The 19,655-nt window shown below is 34.3% G+C and overlaps 2 protein-coding genes across 2 annotated transcripts; one reads left to right on the forward strand and one right to left on the reverse strand.

Annotated features, from left to right (window-relative positions):
• Nucleotides 1-3: 3 nt before the first annotated feature.
• On the reverse strand, nucleotides 4-19,389 carry LOC100175819 (myosin heavy chain, non-muscle-like). Its single transcript, XM_002122690.4, has 26 exons — nucleotides 19,288-19,389; nucleotides 12,219-12,294; nucleotides 11,628-11,950; nucleotides 11,025-11,216; nucleotides 10,570-10,736; nucleotides 10,135-10,282; nucleotides 9,667-9,789; nucleotides 9,266-9,379; nucleotides 8,733-8,860; nucleotides 8,304-8,423; nucleotides 7,719-7,845; nucleotides 7,064-7,222; nucleotides 6,494-6,585; nucleotides 6,184-6,391; nucleotides 5,572-5,775; nucleotides 5,022-5,153; nucleotides 4,297-4,427; nucleotides 3,879-4,013; nucleotides 3,428-3,587; nucleotides 2,972-3,122; nucleotides 2,680-2,732; nucleotides 2,415-2,560; nucleotides 2,023-2,117; nucleotides 1,450-1,579; nucleotides 835-1,001; nucleotides 4-502 (listed from the first exon to the last, which is right to left on the reverse strand). Exons 1-26 carry the CDS (start codon nucleotides 19,381-19,383, stop codon nucleotides 429-431), a joined length of 3,651 nt encoding a protein of 1,216 aa, XP_002122726.2. The 5' UTR covers nucleotides 19,384-19,389; the 3' UTR covers nucleotides 4-428.
• On the forward strand, nucleotides 13,465-17,345 carry LOC100186005 (cationic amino acid transporter 4-like). Its single transcript, XM_026837523.1, has 6 exons — nucleotides 13,465-13,662; nucleotides 14,853-15,029; nucleotides 15,341-15,485; nucleotides 15,866-16,077; nucleotides 16,329-16,494; nucleotides 16,943-17,345. The coding sequence occupies exons 1-6, from the start codon at nucleotides 13,581-13,583 to the stop codon at nucleotides 17,328-17,330; spliced, it is 1,170 nt and encodes a 389-aa protein (XP_026693324.1). The 5' UTR covers nucleotides 13,465-13,580; the 3' UTR covers nucleotides 17,331-17,345.
• Nucleotides 19,390-19,655: the final 266 nt, after the last annotated feature.

Here is a 19,655-nt window from a genome sequence, read left to right on the forward strand (position 1 = left end):
AAGTACTTGTATGAAAATGCTTTATTTTAAACTATTATACACAGTAGTCTAGCACAGTACAAAATTAAATACCGTAAAATAGCATTATTATGGAGAATACATTCGTATATCTATGCTTAATAAAATAAATAAAAATAAAAAGACAATATTTTAAGAGCAAATACCAAAAAATGTTAAAATACATTCATTGTCATTGTTCAAAGCTACATATCAGTTATGCTTCCAATAAAGTTTGCATACAAAAAATTACAGACCTAGAGGTATTAGGGTAAAAATACCACAACTTTATAATACATATTATAAAAATATACCGTCACTAAAGGCACCAATTAATATGAAATACATCAGAGCATTAACAGTGAATACAAAAGCCATACAAAGTTTAAATTACAGAATACTGCATAATACATACATATAAATCTACATTATCATCTAAGGTTTTGACCGCTTGCTCGAACTTGCTGTAATTTTCGATCCTGTCTCTTTATCAGTTTAGCTGCATCTGAATATATTTATGTCACAGGAATTATTCTCATATTTCAGTTTCAATTGGTGACAAGTTATTATCAGCTTTTCAGGTTTTACATAACAAATTCAACTGATATGGTATCAACCAAGCTGGAAAATACCTAATCTTACCCAAGGCAATTTGTAGAACAAATTTTAAAAATGTTACCCACAAAGTTACATACGTGGTAACTCAAAAGCAAGCAAGCAAGAGGTGTATGAAACAGAACACCTGTGTTATAACCACTGCCATTTCCTCCAATGAAAGAATAAATTAGTTACGTTCATTCAATCATTAATTTTCATTCATTATTTAAAAAAGCAAACCTTTATTTTGCTTCTCCAGTTTCCCTCCCATCTTTGTAAGCCCTTCCAAACGCTGCTGAAGTTGCCGGCACAATTCCTCTGCGTTATCAGAAATTGCTGATGAGACGAAACGTTCTCTCACCTCTTGCTCTGACCCCCGAATAACATTACTCTGCTCCTTGAAGATCCTACATTAGAACATCATTTTAAAATGACAACGAAATTGACAAAGGGAAATATTTTACAAAAAAAATGAAAAATTTAAACCAAAGGAAAATATGAAATTTTGAATACATGTTGATTTTAATCATAAAATGTAAGCTTAAGATTTCATATATGTAGAAATACATAAACAACAAGAACAACTGTTTAATTAAACAGGAAAATACACATAAACACCTAAACTGTTGTTATGTCCACAAAGCATCACATTTGAATTGAAACATAATTTAAAAAATTACTTCAAAAAACAATACCACAGCCTAACACATTAAGTAGATTTAATTACATGACATTGTTTTTAATTTTATCCAACTGTATTAACCCTCCACATTTGAATTAAAAAATTAAAACAAAACAACAATTTGAAAATTAGGTAAAAAATACTCCTAACCCCCCAAACATAATACAACCCACCTATTATCCCTACTAGCACCAACATCTCCTGCCTCATACAGCAACATGCTGACTGGTGACAGGGGCCTGGTTGGTTCAGAAGGTAACCCCATTGAAGGGTGAAACTTTGAAGGAGAAGACGACACAGGATCTAAATGCAAAATCGAAACTGTGGTAAAAATATTTGTAAAAAAAAATATTTTTATTCTATATGGGTAAGGTTCACCAACTGGACACGCCATGGGTTCTTAAATTTATGTCAGCGACGGCCCGCTTTTTCCCAACATCAACACTCATGGTGCTGCTGCATATATTATTTATCACGCCTGTTGTTTTCCCGAAAAGTAGATCTTTCCCATGAAAGTTTTAACAATGTCACCGCAGATTTTTACAACATTTTAAATTAGGTCAACTTGGGTACTTGGTAAAACTTGTACCAATAGGCCTTAGACAAGTTCTTTACTGCTAGCGCTAACAGGTTACACAGCTAAAACACATATGTGTAATGTGGCCACACTGTTAACCATATGATATGTCGTTCAATCTACCCATTACAGTATTCAATACATGGAATATCACATAGGATAAACTTACCATGTTTAAGGGTGCTTTCAAACAAGTAAGAATCGGCTGGTTCAGAATATACAGAGGTTGTATCAGAGTTCATTAAAACGACATCGATGTCCGAACTGTTGAAAAATATTTAAGGAAAAAAATGTAAAGTTTTTTTTGGTATGAATGTATGATCACTGGTGTACTAAACCAGAAGGAATGGTTTTTTTATTAAGACAAATAATTTGTGAAATTATGCGATCAAAGCACCATGCAAAACATAGGAATACTACAATAACGAAAATCAAAGAATTTGTCAATGGCTATTAATACAAGCTCTGCAACTTAACTTAATAAAACAACTCAAGCTATCAGTTTTTTTAAAATTTTATTAACTAAATAGTTTATTATAAAAAATAATGAGTTCCTCTCACCTATCATTGCCAGAGTAGGTTTCTTTGTTTCTTCTATTGCTCCTTCCTTTTCTTCTCCTCCTCCGAGTGTTTGTGATGTCAGAATGAGGTGATTTAGGTGGATTTCCAGATTTTTTAACCAAGTTGTCATGAACTTCTGCGATCATCTAGAAGAAAAAAAATTCGAAACCATTTTGACAACTAAAAAAAATGTTTACAGTTTTTTGGAAACTTTCAAAAATTAACGAAAACAGTATAAAAAATGAATTAACAAAAGCTAACTTACCTTATAAATGTCATTGGTAATCTTATTTTCATTCTTTGGTTCCGGATTTTGACCTGTAATGTAAGTCAACCTTGATTAAAATCAGGGGTGACATAGGTAAAATGCAGTTTAACCTAGTTGTCAAACATAGGAAACCTCATTGATTAATGTGGTAAATGTAATATACTTTGTTTTTGCTTGTTTGTATAGACACCTAACAGCAGAGGTAAAACTATTTAGGCTTAAAACTAAGGTGCCCTTAAGCCCTAATGCTAAGACTATAAATTATGTGTGTATAGAACAGAAATTTTACTTTTTGGTATTTCCGATAAAGTGACATCACGCGACGGGACTTGTGATGTCATAGTGGTTAAAGCACGAGTCAGCAGATTTTGCAAAGTGGTTGTGCCTGTGTTTTGGAGCACTGGGCGTCCGTATGCGTTTGTGGGAGCTAGTGGTTCAACCTGTACAGAAAAAAATAATAATTAAAGTATAAATTATATTATTGCCAGCTGATCTTAGTGACACAGTGGATGCATATAACCCAGAGGTAATAGGTTCAAGGCTCATCGCTGTTACCATTGTAGGCATACGTGTCTTTGGGTAAGACACTTAACAGCAATCGCTCCAACCCTGTGGTCACTAATAGGTTGCGCCCAAAAACTAATTAACCAAAAAGTTACATACGTGGTAGCTTGTAAGTGGGCAAGAGGTGTATGAAGCAGAACACCTGTGTTATAATAACAACCTATTAGTTACATTTATACACCTGTTGACTAGGAAATCTTCTATCCATCAAATGCAGATTGTGTTTAATGTGAGCTTGTGCCAATTCAGCTTCCTGGCGATCAATCAAATGTTGAGCCTCGTTGTTACGCTCTGCTGCTTTTTCCAGCCCGCTACGTAGCCTCTCAACAGCCAATTTGTAACTAAAAAAAAAATTAAAAAATGGACCATTATTAAAAAATCATTATATTTTCTGGCACAATGGTTAGCACGCCTGTCTCCAATCTAGAGGTCATAGGTTCAAGGTTTGTCGCTGCTACCATTGTAGGCGTATGTGTCCTTGGGCAGAACACCTAACAGCTTGTAAGAACAAAACAATCACCCACAGAGTAACATACATGATAACTCATAAGCTTGCATGAGATATACGAAACAAACACCCGCGTTTTATAACGACTGTCATTTAATGCAATATGCATGTTTACGCCGCTTACCCTTTTTCAGATTTATTCTTCGTTTTTAATTCATCTTCCACAGTTTTAAGGCTTGCATTCGCTGCTTCCAATTTCTTGCCAAGTTTTATGTTTTCTTTTTTCAAAGATTTATTCTCTTTTTCACAGCTTTCCATTCTGGAAAAGTTTAAAAAAACCTATATATACATATATTTTGTTGGTATCTCCTTAGATTACAGCAAATTGTTGGTTCAATAAAACTAACTTTTAATACCAGAAAAGCTTTTTTTCTAGTATTACGCTATGCCTGGTGGCAAACACAAACTAATAAAAATAAATTATCAGAATTAAAACGCAACTAAATTATTTTTTTTACCTAAAAAAAGTGTTTCTAATACTACGTAAAGCATGTTAGCAGCAAAGTTACGTAATAAAACAAAATTTTTAAAACGAAACTTACTTGTCACAAACTTTACAAAGTTCGCTCTGCAGCGAATCGATCACAGCTCGCTTACTCGTCAATTCTTTCTGCATCGACTCAGCAATTTTTGCCGCTTTGCCGTCCACGCTTTTTACTGTTTGTAAAGTTTCCTGTAAGAAAAAATAAATAAATTTAAGAATTACACGTTTCTGCAGAAGTGTTGGGTTAGGGGTCTCTGGGGTAGCATTTTTTAAACAAGGGGACATTATGTGTTACAGTACCTCAGTTTACACCCAAAACAGCTTATACTCTGCAGTTAAGTATTCATACAAACAATCAGGAATAAATTATACAGTTTTTAACACATTAATTATACCACAGGTTTTGTTGAAAAAAAAACAAAAAAAAACGGGAGACCTATGCATCTGTTCACATGGCATGTTTAACTAATATCATTTTGCTATTGTTTTTTTTTTAACTCTTTGTAATTATAGTAGGGTGAGGGAAGATGGGACACCTTTTACATCTGTAATCTTATTTGGTAGTAAACAAGGAACATTCATAAAATTAAAAAAAACATTGTTAATTGTTTAAAACACGATCAGGATATTCGGATATTATGTGCTAAAGATGTCCCGTCTTCCCCTACCCTACTAATATGTTTGTTCCTATTAAAAATATAAAACAAATAAACAAATTGATATAATAAGTTGGGCATGTAGTTAAGTTTAAAGAGGTAAATACAAAATATAAATAAATCTAACCTGTATTTGATCCAAATCATTTTTCTTTTGTTTTAATTCTTTCTTAACTTTATTCATCTCATCATTGTAACGTTTCGTTAAATATTTGAGATCCTTCGACAAGTGATCTCTCTCTTGTATTAAGTGGCTTACCTAAAAAAGTGCAGAAAAACGAGGTTAAGTAAGTTTTTGCCTGATTTGCCATATTTGGCAATATTTATTCAGAGGATAAAAATGAATAAAAAAAATTGAAGGTTAGTTTTTGGCAATATTGGTTAATATTTAATCAAATGGTTTTGAGTGGTAATATTTTAAAGCATCGTAAAACAGAAACAAAAAAGAATAAAAACTAAAATATTAATATAAATTAATAAAAAAACTATTAGGTTAGTTTAATTTTGTGGAAGGTTTCGAATAGTAATATTTAAAAGCATCATAAAAAAAATTTAAAACTAAATAAATAGAAAAAATCAAGTAAAAATGTTAAATTTCATAATAAAACTGTGTCAAATTCTCCTTCTGAGTTTAACCAAAAAATTCTCACAGCAATCATTTGTAAAAACTTGTTCACCTGAAATCTCGCCTCTTTTAATTCCGCTCCCATCTCTTCCTTTGACTTCAATACTCTCGCAACTTCTTCTTCTATCATCCTCACATCATCTGCGATGCTCCCTTTCTCCTCAATCAGCTCCGATACTCTTCTTTCATAACTTTTTACCTCCTCTTCACGGGAATGGAGATCAGAAGAGAGATTTTCAACCTCCTGCATAATTTCCTAAATAGAAGACGTTTTTTCAGTTTTTTTCCATTTTTTAGATTTTTTTCATATTTTCTTTAGATTTTTTTCACTTTTTCCAATGAGTATATGAATAAATGAATGAAATGAAGTGACTTGTTTATTGTTGTGTGGTGGGGCAAGAACAGTCTTTATAAAACAAATTATCTGTTTTTTACACCTCATGCTGCTTACGAGTAACCCCATATGTAACTTCATGGTAAATAGTAAATGAATGTACATAACTTTTCTTCTTGCATGGCCAAAGTTGTTATAACACTAGTGTTTTGTTACCTGCACCTCGTGTCCGCTTATAAGATTTTTTTATTAGACTTGATTTTTATAGTTTCCGTATTCCCTGCCACTTCTTTCTAAATTTATACTCATTTTCGGATTCCAACAAAATACCTTCAGCCTAGCTTCAAGACTTCTAGCTTTTGTTGTTGCTTCATTCTCGGACTTTAGAGCGGTGTCTAAACTGCTCGTCTTCATTTCCACTTGGTGGCGCAGTTGCATGGCAATCTTTTCCTTGTCCTCGGCAAATGAACGAGTACGCTCAAGGTCACTTTTCGCATTCGACGCACGAACAGAAACATCATCATATTCTCGTTGAAGACTGTATAAAATTACATGGAACAAAATTTTATAAGTTGTTGAGTAAGAAATATAAAAAATATTAAATAGTGCAAACCTTAAAAGTCTTAAATAAATAACTTACTTTGTAAATTTCTCATCAAGTGTTCGTTTAGCTTCCGTTACCTCAATAAGTTTACGATCCGTTAAATTGAACTGAGTGTTAAGCCTGTCAACCTGCGATGACATGCACCATGATTATTTGGTATCTAATATTGACAACTTTTAATATACTAACGCCAAATTTTTTTTATATTTTTTTATAAATATTAGGTTATGACAAAACATTTGCCCATTGTATAAAAATAGTGGCTCAAATAGACACCTCTAAAGAGGAAGTTAACGTGTCTGTGTTTAATTCAAAGGTTATGGATTCAAGGCTCGACGCTGTTACTATTGTGTGTGGACTTCTGTATTATTAAGCAAGACACTTAACGAGAATTTCTCCAACCTAGTAGTCCTTTACATTTAAAAAAGAAAAACTCCCCCCTAAAAAACACCCACAAAGTTAAACACATGGTAACTTGTAAGTTGTAAGCAGGCATGAGGTGTATAAAACATAACACCCGTTTTAACGACTGTTTTTCCCCATTAAGCAAGAATACAAAAGTTACATTGAAAACCACATCTACAATACTTAAACCCTTAAACCAACCTGTTGGTCTTTTTCTTTTAAAATCTCCATAGTTTTAGTTCGTTCCAACAAAACATCGGACATTTGTCTCTCCGTGGCTGTGAGTTCCGCTTGTGCACGTGATAACTGCTCACGAAGCTCCGTGATTTCGTCACTCAGTGCACGTGCTCTTGTCTCACCCTGTGAGTTTGATAAAGAATTCTATATTTTTGTCAATCTTATCGTAAGAAACATAGGTGACATCATCTGTTTTAGAACTCCAGTTTTAAGCCTAAAAAAGCTTTACTCTGCTGTTAAGTATATACAACAAGCAGAGCCAAGGCATATTTCCTTCGCCATATTATTCATAGAGACCATAGATTTGACAACAATAAGTGTAACTTTATTTTTTGGGAAAAAGATTAATATACATCAATCCATAAAATTAGTAAATTACAGTATTACACCCCTGGTTGTTGTTATAGCATCATATCTGTCAATAGTCAAAGTCAAAGTCAGCACCATACGGCAGTTATATACCACATACTATAGCCAGTTATATACCATAGCTATCTATACCACATACCATAGTCATATTATATCATATATCAGTCAGCACTGCATAACAGAACCATATACCAACATCATACTTCATACTAGTCAAAGGTCATGCCAGATTTCAAAAACTCATTCAAACCTTTATCCTTTCTGACATTTCTGCTTCTTTAACTTTCTCAGCAACTTGTGTGGTTAACTGCTCCCTTAGATTTGTTGATAATTCTCTTAACTTCGTTATCTCATTATTCCTATCTTCCATTAAAGTTCTGTGTTAAGAATATAATTACAGGATAGTTATATAACTAGTAGCATAGTAAAGTGAGTTTCAGTGGCACAGCCCCCCTTTTAAAAAAAAAATATATACAATATTTATATCTCCCAGTCCTAGGTAAAACCAAAGTAGCTTATGTCACACTTTTAAGTTTTGCTCAAACATTGCCAAAATGTGTTTTATGTCCAACAGCATGCAAAATTATAAAAAAAAACACTTTTAAAAAATACATAAGCTTGTTTGGTTTTACTTTGACGATATATACATATTTTTTTAGAAGTACGAAAACCTATAACATACATAAGACACCTATAGTGTTATAAAAATAAGCGTTCAAAATGAAAATGACAATTATTTTTACATGAATGTTCTGTTTTATACACCTGCTAGATTACGAATTAACATGTATATAAAAACAACAGCACTCAGTAATAAGTGGTAACTGGTAAGCACCTTATATCATTGAGGTCTTTTGTTGAATCCGATTCTCTTAACCATAAGTTTCTTCTGTGTTCTTTCTCTGAATTAAGATCTTCTTTTGCTTGATCAAGTTGTTTCACTAATTCCTCAATCCTTTATAATTAACAGATTTTTTTTAAATAAAAATAACGTAATGTTGAACCTTGAAAAAAACATTTAAATGTATAACAACATTCAGTATGCATTGAATACCTCAGAAGAAGTGGGTACACTTATTTAAAGGGAGATACCAATAAAAAATTAAAATTTATATATGCCTGAATGTGATTTAAAGGTACCACCAAAGTTCAACAAAGGAAACATCTTCTAAAAAAAATGATGTGAAAAAAAAAACACTTAAAATAAAAATGTAAAGAATTTTGTTGTTTTTAAAAGAATCAAAATATTACCAATTGTACCCACCTTAATTGTAGAATGCCTTTTTCCTTTTCAAGTCTATCGCCTCGATCATTTGCAACTTTTACATCGTAATCTGAATTGACTATCTTCACTTGCGTTTCCCCTTTCTCTTTTAATACAGCTTGTCTTATCTAAAAAAATGTTTAAAAAAATGTTTTATATTCACTATCACTAGTGGCGATTAGCCAGTACTAGAGGAATATTAACCTCTGATTTAAAGTTAATACTGCAGGAGACCAAGTGAGGAAATGAATAAAAATATGTAAGTGTAACTTGTTTTATCCTCAACAATAGACGCTACAACACGGGTGTTCTGTTTACACCCAATGTTTGCTTATGAGTTACCACGTTTAAAACTTTATGGCTGATGATTATTTGAATTATACTTTTTTAAACATTTTGCTAAAAACTTAGACAACCTAAGGGACTACTGGGTTGAAGAAATTTTCATGTTCAAAGACACATACACCCACAATGGTAGCAGCGACAAGTATTGTGCGACAGAATATCAATCACATAACATACTCAGTACTCACTTCATTTAGTTGCCTGTTAAGCTCATTAACTTGCTTACAGGCATCTTCCAGGTGTCTTTCCTTAGCCGTATGCTCAAGTTTCAGATTGCTGAGTTCGCTGGTTACCTCATGTAACTGAAAGCAAGAAATTTAAGCATAAATTACAGATATATTTAAAAAACATAGTATTAAAAATTGACAAGTAAACAACAATCCCTGAAGATGTTTCATTGTATGGCAGTTTCAAAGACTTTTAGGACATAAAAAACATTTTGTAAAAGATGTCTTTCACACTTAATTATTATGAGGACATTTTTACCTAAAAACTAACCTCAGCAATCTGATATATGTATAGTGAATGAAGTTATGAATACTACTTCAATTTTTACTGTACAAAGTGAACTGTGAATAAAATGTCTTACCTTATCTTGAAAATTATTTTTCTGTTTTATTTGATCTTCGACTTCTTGTTGATTTTTTAGTTTCAATCGATTTATCAATTCTTCTGTATCAGCTTGTGCAAGTAACCTTTCTGCCTCTTGTTCCTGTTAGGTATAGGAGTCAATTTTAACATAAACATGACAGTCCCTATGCAATGGCACAGTGAGGGGGGGTTCCAAGGTTATGACTTTATTAAATTAAACTCCCTTACTCCCTTTACTTTTTTTCGAACAAAACTTAAACAAAATCTGTATTTTTTGTAGCTTTTTAAATAACTTTTGTTAAATCCAAAAAAAATCATGCTAGAAACATAAAGCTTCTGAGAAATATGTTGATTTGTCTGTAAAAAAAATTAAGGTGGATATAAAAATAAATTATTTAATTAAAAAGTTATTCAATTTTTTCAAAGGCGGAAGGTTGTAGCCCCTACTTGAGCCCCTCTAGCTGACCTGTTTTATAGCATTGAGTTCTGCTTCCAACCGTAGTACATTACTTCTTAGTGTGTCTGCATCTTCCTGGCTGGTGGTGACGAATCTTTCAAAAGCTTCAACCATCATATCTGGCACCAACTCTGATAAATGATCGCTCTCTGTGAACCTTTTAAAGTAACAGCATAGATGTTTTCAATAAAATGCCTTTTAAATTTTTTTTCATTTTTTTTTTAAATCTTGGGTGACAGTGTTATATATATATTGGCATCAAACAAAGGAAATCGCAGTGATTATTGTGTAGTGAATGCAATATACTTTGGCTCTGCTGTTTTTATAAACACTTAACAGACTAACAGCACAGAAAAAGCTGTTTTACATTTAAAATTGTGCCAAAACACATTATGTTACCAAAAACCACTGCCTTAAAAGTTAGAAATGTTTCTGCACTCTTACCTAGAACGTGTATCTCTGTTTTGAGCAGTAGATAGTACAGCTCTAATATTGGTCAGTGCATGTTCACTGGATTGATTGCGATTTTGTAAAATATTTAAGCGCTCATGAGCATCAAGTAATGCTTGTTCCTGCATTTGGTTTGAAGCTGCCAGCTCTTTTATTGTGGTCTGCATTTAAATTTTTTCATTTATTAAAAATTTAATGCATTTTTAACTCATTTTATTATGAAGACCATTTTAAATTTTCTTACATGAACATGCTAATTTAAACTACTTTCGCACAGCCACATTTTTATATATATAAAACTAAATAGGATTAAATAAACCACGTACATAAATAGCCTTGGGGTTGGGGTAATGGGTTAAATCAGGCCTAAATCCCAGAACATCGACAAGGACTCACCCAGATAGAATAGAAAATAAGAATATAATAAACAAAAAAAACAGAACATGAACCTGCAGTTTGTGTATCATGTCCTCTTGTTGGTGCATTTCATTTTCTTTAATTTCCATTAGTTGTTTACGACCTGCTAATGTCTCTTGAAGCTTTTTCTGAAGTTCTTCTATGGATTTTCGGAAATGTGCTTTCTGTGTTTGCACTACATTTTTTGATTCGTCTAATTTTCTTGTTAAATATTCCACCTGAGCCTAAAAAACAATAACACCTTATGCTCCTTATCGAGTCGCCTATAGATTTATTTTGTTTAAATTAGTGTGGTTATCAGTAACAAATATAGCTGTAAACGCAGTTTTAAATCATAGTTGTAAAACAATAAATAATATTTCAAATATTGTGTACTTTGGCTCTGTCGGTGTGTATGGACACCTAAAAGCAGGGTAAAACGGATGTTCACATTGAAATTAACGTTGCAAATTCGAGAAAACATGCTTTGTTATCGTAATTCAACACGAACACCAAACTTTTTATTTACACACAAAAATTATACAGTAGTCGAGTAAACATTGGGTATAAGGCCTAAGAAACATTTAAAGACCAAAAGTATCAGGCTATGATATGGGTGAGGTCCTAAGGAGATGTAATAAAATAACTATACTGACCTGTGAATCATCCAGTGTGCGTTCTAGGTTGCTTTTAGTTTTCATTAGTGCGGATATTTCATGTCCTATTGGTGCTAGATTGTGTACACGTGGTTGTATGGTTGGCCCATGAGCAATACTATTATTATTATTACTATTGTTGTTGAGATTTAAAGGCATGAATAATGTCCTTGGAACAGGATCCAGAAAATCTGATTTTGTGTAAGGTTTTGGTGCATCACCAAATTGTTTATTGTCCATTTGAAATGAGTGGGACTCATTTTTCTTTTTGTAATCTGTTTCCAAGTCGGACATTTTGAAAGTTGGTGATCTTAAATTTGGTGCTGTGGGTACAAAATAAGGCATTTTACTTAATATTGTAATATTAGCATTAAGAATGCGCCAGGCCGAATCAGAACTTGAAAGCTCGTGCCCAAGCATCTTTTTTTTGACGCTCGACTTAAAACTGGTCTGAGCGCCAAGCCTTTTGTTATAATGTTGCATGCAAAAGAAAAATATTATAAATGAAAAAAAAGGAAGTTAGAAGTTTATACTTATGAAAAGTTCACCATAAAACATTTTTGGTCATAAACAGTAAACACAAATACTTACTTTTAACTTGTTGCCGTTTTCCCTCATACTCTGAGAAGCCAGAAGCTCCAAGTCTTTTCCCTTCTTCCAATAGTTTCTGTATTTTATCGTCATAATCTCCACTTTGCATTTTATGAATGTTTTAATACTTTTAATGAACCAACATGTTTTTTACAAAATAATCAAAAAAATGCAATAAAAATGGTCAAAAGGGTCACCAAATTACTACTCGCGACTGTAAAATAATTACGGTTTATTGAAATTTGTTTTGATTACAGAATTACTAGCGAATTATAATTTAAAATACTGAAAATATGTGAATAAAGGAAACGTTTGTTATGATTCTGTTTTGCCGTTTAAACTTGCCGGACTCTAATCACTCAAGCGTGACACTGGTGGTCGACTGTTTCAAGGGAGTAACAAATTTAAACACAAATGCCATTGAATATAGTACAAAATGTCCATGTTATTTTTCCAACGGTGTTCCCCATGTTATTATACAGATTCTGATTGAAATTCCAACTTGTCGATAATAAAGTATTCAAAGAATTGTTAAACAGTGAGGACGAATGCCCAGGCAGTACGGTATGTGTAGCTAGGCCATATCCCGCCTAAAAGTGTTATGATTAGTTTAAAGAGTATGAAAGTGTGATTTGGATGTGGCTATATAAATGCGTTGTTTTTCTGGCATATAAAACGGTTCTATCCAGAAGCTTGTTATTAATTTAGGCACGATGCGAAGCACGCCAGACGCAAGAAACTTTCAAGATTGGTATATATGTTTGCAATCTGCTGTAAAACTTTGAAATTTGATCGAAGCGACATGTGTTCCGGTATTTGTCAAAGCACACTTAATTAATAGATTTCAACAAGTAGAAAAGTATTTTCTTTAACGGCAATGTTGTCGTGAATGTAAAATTAAACTTCAGGAAATGAATCCGAGAAATTTCCCCAGTACCCTATATATTCTACCTAACGCAATGATCACGTGTAAAACACCATTCAAGATTTTGTTCCTAGAGTACCAAACACTAGCTGCAATATGTTTTGACGTTGTGTAGCCCATGTCGTATGGCATCACGTTGGCAATGATCAATTAGCTAGCGGGGCCGGTTAGTTTCAAGACCAGAGAAAAGGGAAATCACAAAAACAAAGCTGGATTGTTGAAGCGTTTTTGTTCTTGAGGGTAGCCATTGAACTAGCGCTGATTTCGAATTCAAGTATATAGCAAAGTCTAATTTTTATCTGTTTAAACCGATTTGCATGGTTATTCCACAGAACAATATGCATCGCATTTGCTTAGGTATTTTTAGCCAAACTTATGAAGGGTATTAGTAAGATAGAGGTGAAAGAGTTTTAAAACATTAAATCGTGAGGATAACGATGTGCGACAAAGGTTTCTGCAGAAGATTCTTATCGAATTTGTCAAGAAAAAAAGATGTATCAGAAGACATGTTGCGAACAGGTGTCTTATTATAACATTATTTTTCCAATCATTATAGTATAGGGTGGGGAAAGATGGGACACCTTTTCATTCTATTTCCTCGTTCCATTTGGTAGTAAACAAAGAACATTCGAAGAATTACAAAACTGTGCCCTCACGACTCCCATAGACCGTTGTTAATTCTTTAAAACACGATCAGGATGTTTGGATATTACGTGTTAAAGGTGTCTTATATCCCCCACACCACTGCACGCAATATACGAGTTTAAATAAATCAGTATTAGATGAATATAGATTACTATTGTCATGTGTTTCTGTTCAAAGACGGCGTGGTAATGCATACTTTATTCTCGCAAGCGTGTAGACCATATGTGCTTGCCGTACTAAACTGTTGAATTAATGTTAAGTTTTTGACAAATGTAATTTCGAGGTGCAAACACTTGTTTTATAACAACATTCGTTGCCCAGGCACGCGAGAATACATAAGTTACATTCACTATTTTGTAAAATCCAACAGTATATGATAACATTAATTAGCACCCATGGACCTCTTTGGTTTGTTGTCGATTAGTTTGCTGTCCAAAATGAATTCCCGGCAGGATGTGAGAAAGTAATCCGTTATATGTGGACCGTCAGTAGAACAGTTTACATCCAGGCAACATGTTGTTGAATGAATGAATGTAACTTGCTACGTGCGACTCGAAAACAACGGTCGTTATAACAGGGGTGTTCCTTTTTATATAGTAGGGTGGGAGAAGATGAAACACATTTAGCAAATAATATCCAAATATCCTGATCGTGTTTTAAACAAATATCAACGGTCTATCGAAGTCGTGAGGATAATGATCTATAATGCTTTAAATGTTTTTTTACTACCAAATTAGTCGAGAAAATAAAATGGAAACGTGTCTCATCTTCTCCCACCCTACTATATACCTTTTGTTTTTATAAACCACTTTGTCACGGCGACGGATGTTGTTTACACGAACAACACATTTGGCTAATCACTTTCTATACACACGCATAAACTCTAATAAACGCAATTTAAATAAACCTACATTCTCTTGTGCAACATATTTTAGAGTGGGTGAGATGAGATATATTTTCGTTCTATTTTTTTATTTATTGATGTATCTAGCGTGGGTGGGCAGCGACAGTCATTTTAACACTGGTATTCTGTTTCACATACTTGTTACACATACCCAATACAGATCTGAAGCGATGTTTCAACCTTGGAGATCTAACCTTCCTTGCTATCAGTGGTATGATTGGTTCTGGTCTTTACGTGTTGGCGGGCACAGTAACTCGAGAAGTAGCAGGCCCTTCAATCGTTGTGTCTTATGTCATTGCAGCAATGGCTTCGATTCTGTCCGCCTTTTGTTACGCTGGTAAGCATGTTACTATAACTGTGCAAGTTATCGCTTATGTTTTTTTGTAAATTGTTAGCGATACTTAAAAAATCGAAACAATAATCACTTAACAAGTTGCATACGTGGTAATTTGTAAGCGGACACAATATAAGGTGTATGAAACGCAAACACCCATGTTATAGCGACTGTCGTTGCCTCTTCACGCGAGGATATACATAGTTAAATTCATATCAAATACAGCCTTTACGAACATAAGTAAAGTTTAAAGCCGAGGTGTTTAAACTATACAGAACTGTTACAGTGATAACCTGTCAAACTTTATTATCCAGAATTTTCGGCACGGATACCAGTAGCAGGTTCTGCATATCAGTTTACTTATATAAGTGTTGGAGAATTCTGGGCGTTTGTTGTTGGTTGGAACGTCGCATTGGAACATACGATATATGTGGCAGCAATTGCAAGAACCTGTAGCGGGTAGGGTAGAAACCTAACCTAAATTACGATGTAAACAAGCATAATAAGGTGGGGGAAGATGGGACACCTTTCTCGTCCAATTTGATAGTAAACACAGAAAATTCAACTAGTTATAAATCCGTATCCTCACGACTCCCGTATCGTTGTTGATAGTTTAAAACACGATCAGGATATTTGTATATATTCTGTGCTAAAGGTCTCCCGTCTTCCCACACTCTACTATATAGGCTATATTACTGTTGGAGCACGGGTTACATTAACAAATACTATATTTCGTGATCACGCTTCAAACAATTCTTTGAATTTGTTTTCTTTGTCACTAAATGGGACAAGGAATAATAAACCAATCAACCGTTTTGATAACGACGTGATATGTTTAGGTATTTGGACAGTTTGTTTGGAAATAAAATTGAAATGTACATGCGAATCCACGCACCTATGGCTGGTGGCTTCTTCGCCAGTTATCCAGACTTTTTAGCTGTTGGCATTATACTTGTATTCGGGATTGTTCTTCTATGTGGAGTGAAACTGTCTTCCAAAGTAAACATCGTAATTGCCATCATCAATATTCTCGTGATTCTGTTTATTATAAGTAAGTTTTAAACGATTTATTTGTAACTTGCTTTATCGTGGCCAGAATATAACACGGAGGTTCTGTTTTATACACCTAGTGTCAGCTTCCCAATGGTACCATCATCGAGCCTTGAACCGGTAACCTTTAGTTTAGAGGCATGCGCGCTAATTATTGTTCCACGCAGCCAGATACATACTAAAAGTTTTTATTACGGTTTCCCACATAAGTTTGTATTATACTAACTCTTTTCACTTTATTACTTTTTTTAGCGACGGGCATGTACCTAGCGGACATTAAAAACTGGACCCAAGTCAAGGGTGGTTTCTTCCCTTATGGTTGGGCAGGCACCATACAAGGAGCTACTACATTGGTTTACAGTTATGTTGGATACGAGGTAGTCGCATCCGCAACTGAAGAAGCGATTAATGCTGCAAGGTGAGCGATAAAACGTATGAACAGTGTATGAATGACGCGGCGCGGGTAAACGACATTTGTTACATCTGTTTTGTCCACCTCATATACCCTCTTACGAGTTACCACGTATGTTCCTTGTTGACGATTGTTTTGTCACAGCGGCATATACATGACAGCTAAACTTTGATCCTTTAAGATCACAAAAAACACAAGACCTCTTTCACGCTTATAAAAATAGTATATACTAGAGTGGGGCAAGACGGGACACATTTTTATTCTATTTTTTCGTTCCACTTGGTAGTATACAAAGAAAATTCAAAGAATTATAAAACCGTATCCTCACGACTTCCCTAGATCGGTGTTAATTGTTTAAAACATGTTTAGGATATTTAGATATTATGTGCTAAAGGTCTTCCATCTTCCCCCACACTATACTATATTATATATATATATACACTCACCATTTCAGAGATATTCCACTCTCTCTGCTTATTTCTGTGATCGTGGTTGTCATTTCATACGTTGGTGGATCTGCTGCACTCACACTTATGGTGCCTTGGTATGACGTGTCTGTCACTGCTCCGTTTCCAGCTGCGTACCAGAATCGAGGCTGGGCTTGGGCCCAGTACATTGTATCCATCGGAGCTTTGGCAGCAATGTTGACGTGTCTCTTGTCAATTATGTACGTTGTCCCGCGATACCTTCTTGCGATGTCACGAGATGGTCTTTTGTTTCAGAATTTACAGAAAATAAGTGAAAGGACAAAAGTAAGACACTGCAAAAACTATTTGGTCTATTGCATTGTATTATATTTCTGCTGTATTTTAAAAGGTTGTTGCACTTTTGAATATAATTAGGTAGTTTGTACTTTATGGCTATGAGCATTTTTTAACTTATTTTTTCATATACAGAACACTCGTGTTGTAATGACTGTTGCAAGGATAAATATAAGTTACATTCATTGATTATAACCTCCTACAGGTATATTTACCCTGAGTATTTAACTAGAGTTGCACACTTACTGTAGGCTATAGTAGGGTGGGGGAAGATGGGACACAATTTAACTATATTTTCCCGTCCTTTTTAGTAGTAAACAAAGAACATTCAAAATATTATGAAACTGTGCCCTCACGACTCCCATAGGCCGTTGTTAACTGTTTAAAACACGATCAGGATATTTGGATATTATGTGACAAAATACTATATTTAGTTTATGCGCCGAAAATATTGCGAATTCTATTTTTATATAGGTCCCATACATATCGACACTTGTTGTGATCATATTTAGTGGAGTGGTAAGCATCGTATTCAGTCTCAACAGCCTTGTGGAGTTTATAGCGGTCGGCCAACTATTGGCATGTACGTTCGTCGCTTTTTGTGTTATCAAACTTCGCTACTCGCCCAATCAAATATCAAGGTAAAGATTGGGAATATTTAAAATTAAGTGAATTTTTTTGACTTCCAAAATTATCTCTGTGATTAATTAAAATAGATGAAAGATCAAACAATCAGTTTTGTTTGTACAGTCAAAGCTGAAAAACCATTAAAAACTTCAACGTGACTGTTATGGTAACATTATTCGTAAAACTCTAACCCAAAGTTCACGAATTCAAAGCCCATCGCTGCTATCATTGTGGGCGTATGCGTCCTTGGGCAAGACAAAAAATCCTCCCAAAATAAGTCGTTTCCCGGCCACGCGACGATAAAATAAGTTACATCCATTCATACACACAGAACAGCCGTGTTTGTAACGACAGTCGCTAGAATAAAACAAGTTATATTCATTATATTTAACACTTTACCTAATGTATACGCAGCTATGAGCGATCTGACGAAGGCGGAATTCCGACACTGCGTGAATGGCTGGAAAAAGATGACAATAAAAAAGTGAACGAGTTAACCCAGCTGAACCAATGTACCAAAATGAAAAAAGAATTTTCAATCAGTGCTGCTAATGAGTGTTCAACCAGTGCTGAAGACGCCCCTATTATAAACTCATCATTCGGTACAGTGAAGAAATCAATACTACATTCTAGCTTCGGTTTTCTGTTCGAATGGACAACAGCTTATGCGCCAGGCAGAATACCTTTTTATATTTTGCTAAGTGCCATGGCGTGTTCCACTACTGCATCTGCAGTTGCTCTGTTCGTGAATCAACAAGAGTCTTGGTGGTATATTAGCATTGTCATCACCCTGAGTGTTATTGCGTTTTTGCTTATTGCCACTCTACGCTGCTTCGTGCAAGATGACACCATACGTACATTTAAGGTAACAGTGTGTGAATAAATAAATATATTCAGGTGGGGGTGGATGGGACACATTTTCATTCTATTTCTCGTCCCATTTGGTAAACAACAGAGAACATTCGATGAAATATAAAACTGCATCCTAACGACTCCCACAGACCGTTGTTAATTGTTTAAAACACGATTAGGATGTTTGGATATTTTTCTATCTTGCCACATAGGACTATAACGTATATATCCTTGTGTGGCTAGACAACAACAGCCGTTATAACACAAAGTATTCTGTTGCACACAGTGCCGGTATATACGTTTAAATTCTCTTATACGCTTATCTAAAATCACCCCTTAAATAAGGTGGCTGTACACAGTATCCGGCATGCGAATTCGCTTGCAAAGTCGTATATGCAAACTCATTACCGAGTTCCGCATGCGGCAGCGAAATCCTGGCAAAACGGACGAATTCCGGATACTGTGTACAGCCACTTTTATTAAGATTTTCTTGGTGTATACCATATTTTATAGTAATATACAACGTACAGTTTTTTTACGTATTTAAAACACAAGTTACCTTACAGGTACCGTGTGTCCCGTTCGTTCCATTCTGTAGCATTGTCATCAATATCATTCTAATGTTAAAACTGAAGTCCCTTACATGGATCCGCATGGCAGTTTGGATGGCAATAGGTAATATAGTGTATACTGAATATTTTAATATAAAAATCTGCACTTCGTGTGTCTTATATAAATAGACGGTATAATGTTAACAAATATCGTAACGCCGTTGGTACTAATTGGGGCGCTAGAAACGATAGGTACCGAATCCCACACAAAGTTACATTCGAAGTAACTCGTAAGCAGGCACTATATGGGTATATGAAACGAACACCCAAGTTAAAACGACTGTCATTGACCCGCCAAGTACTTAATATTTAAACA

This window comes from Ciona intestinalis, chromosome 14 (assembly GCF_000224145.3).
Source record: "Ciona intestinalis chromosome 14, KH, whole genome shotgun sequence".
Lineage (NCBI taxonomy): Eukaryota > Metazoa > Chordata > Ascidiacea > Phlebobranchia > Cionidae > Ciona > Ciona intestinalis.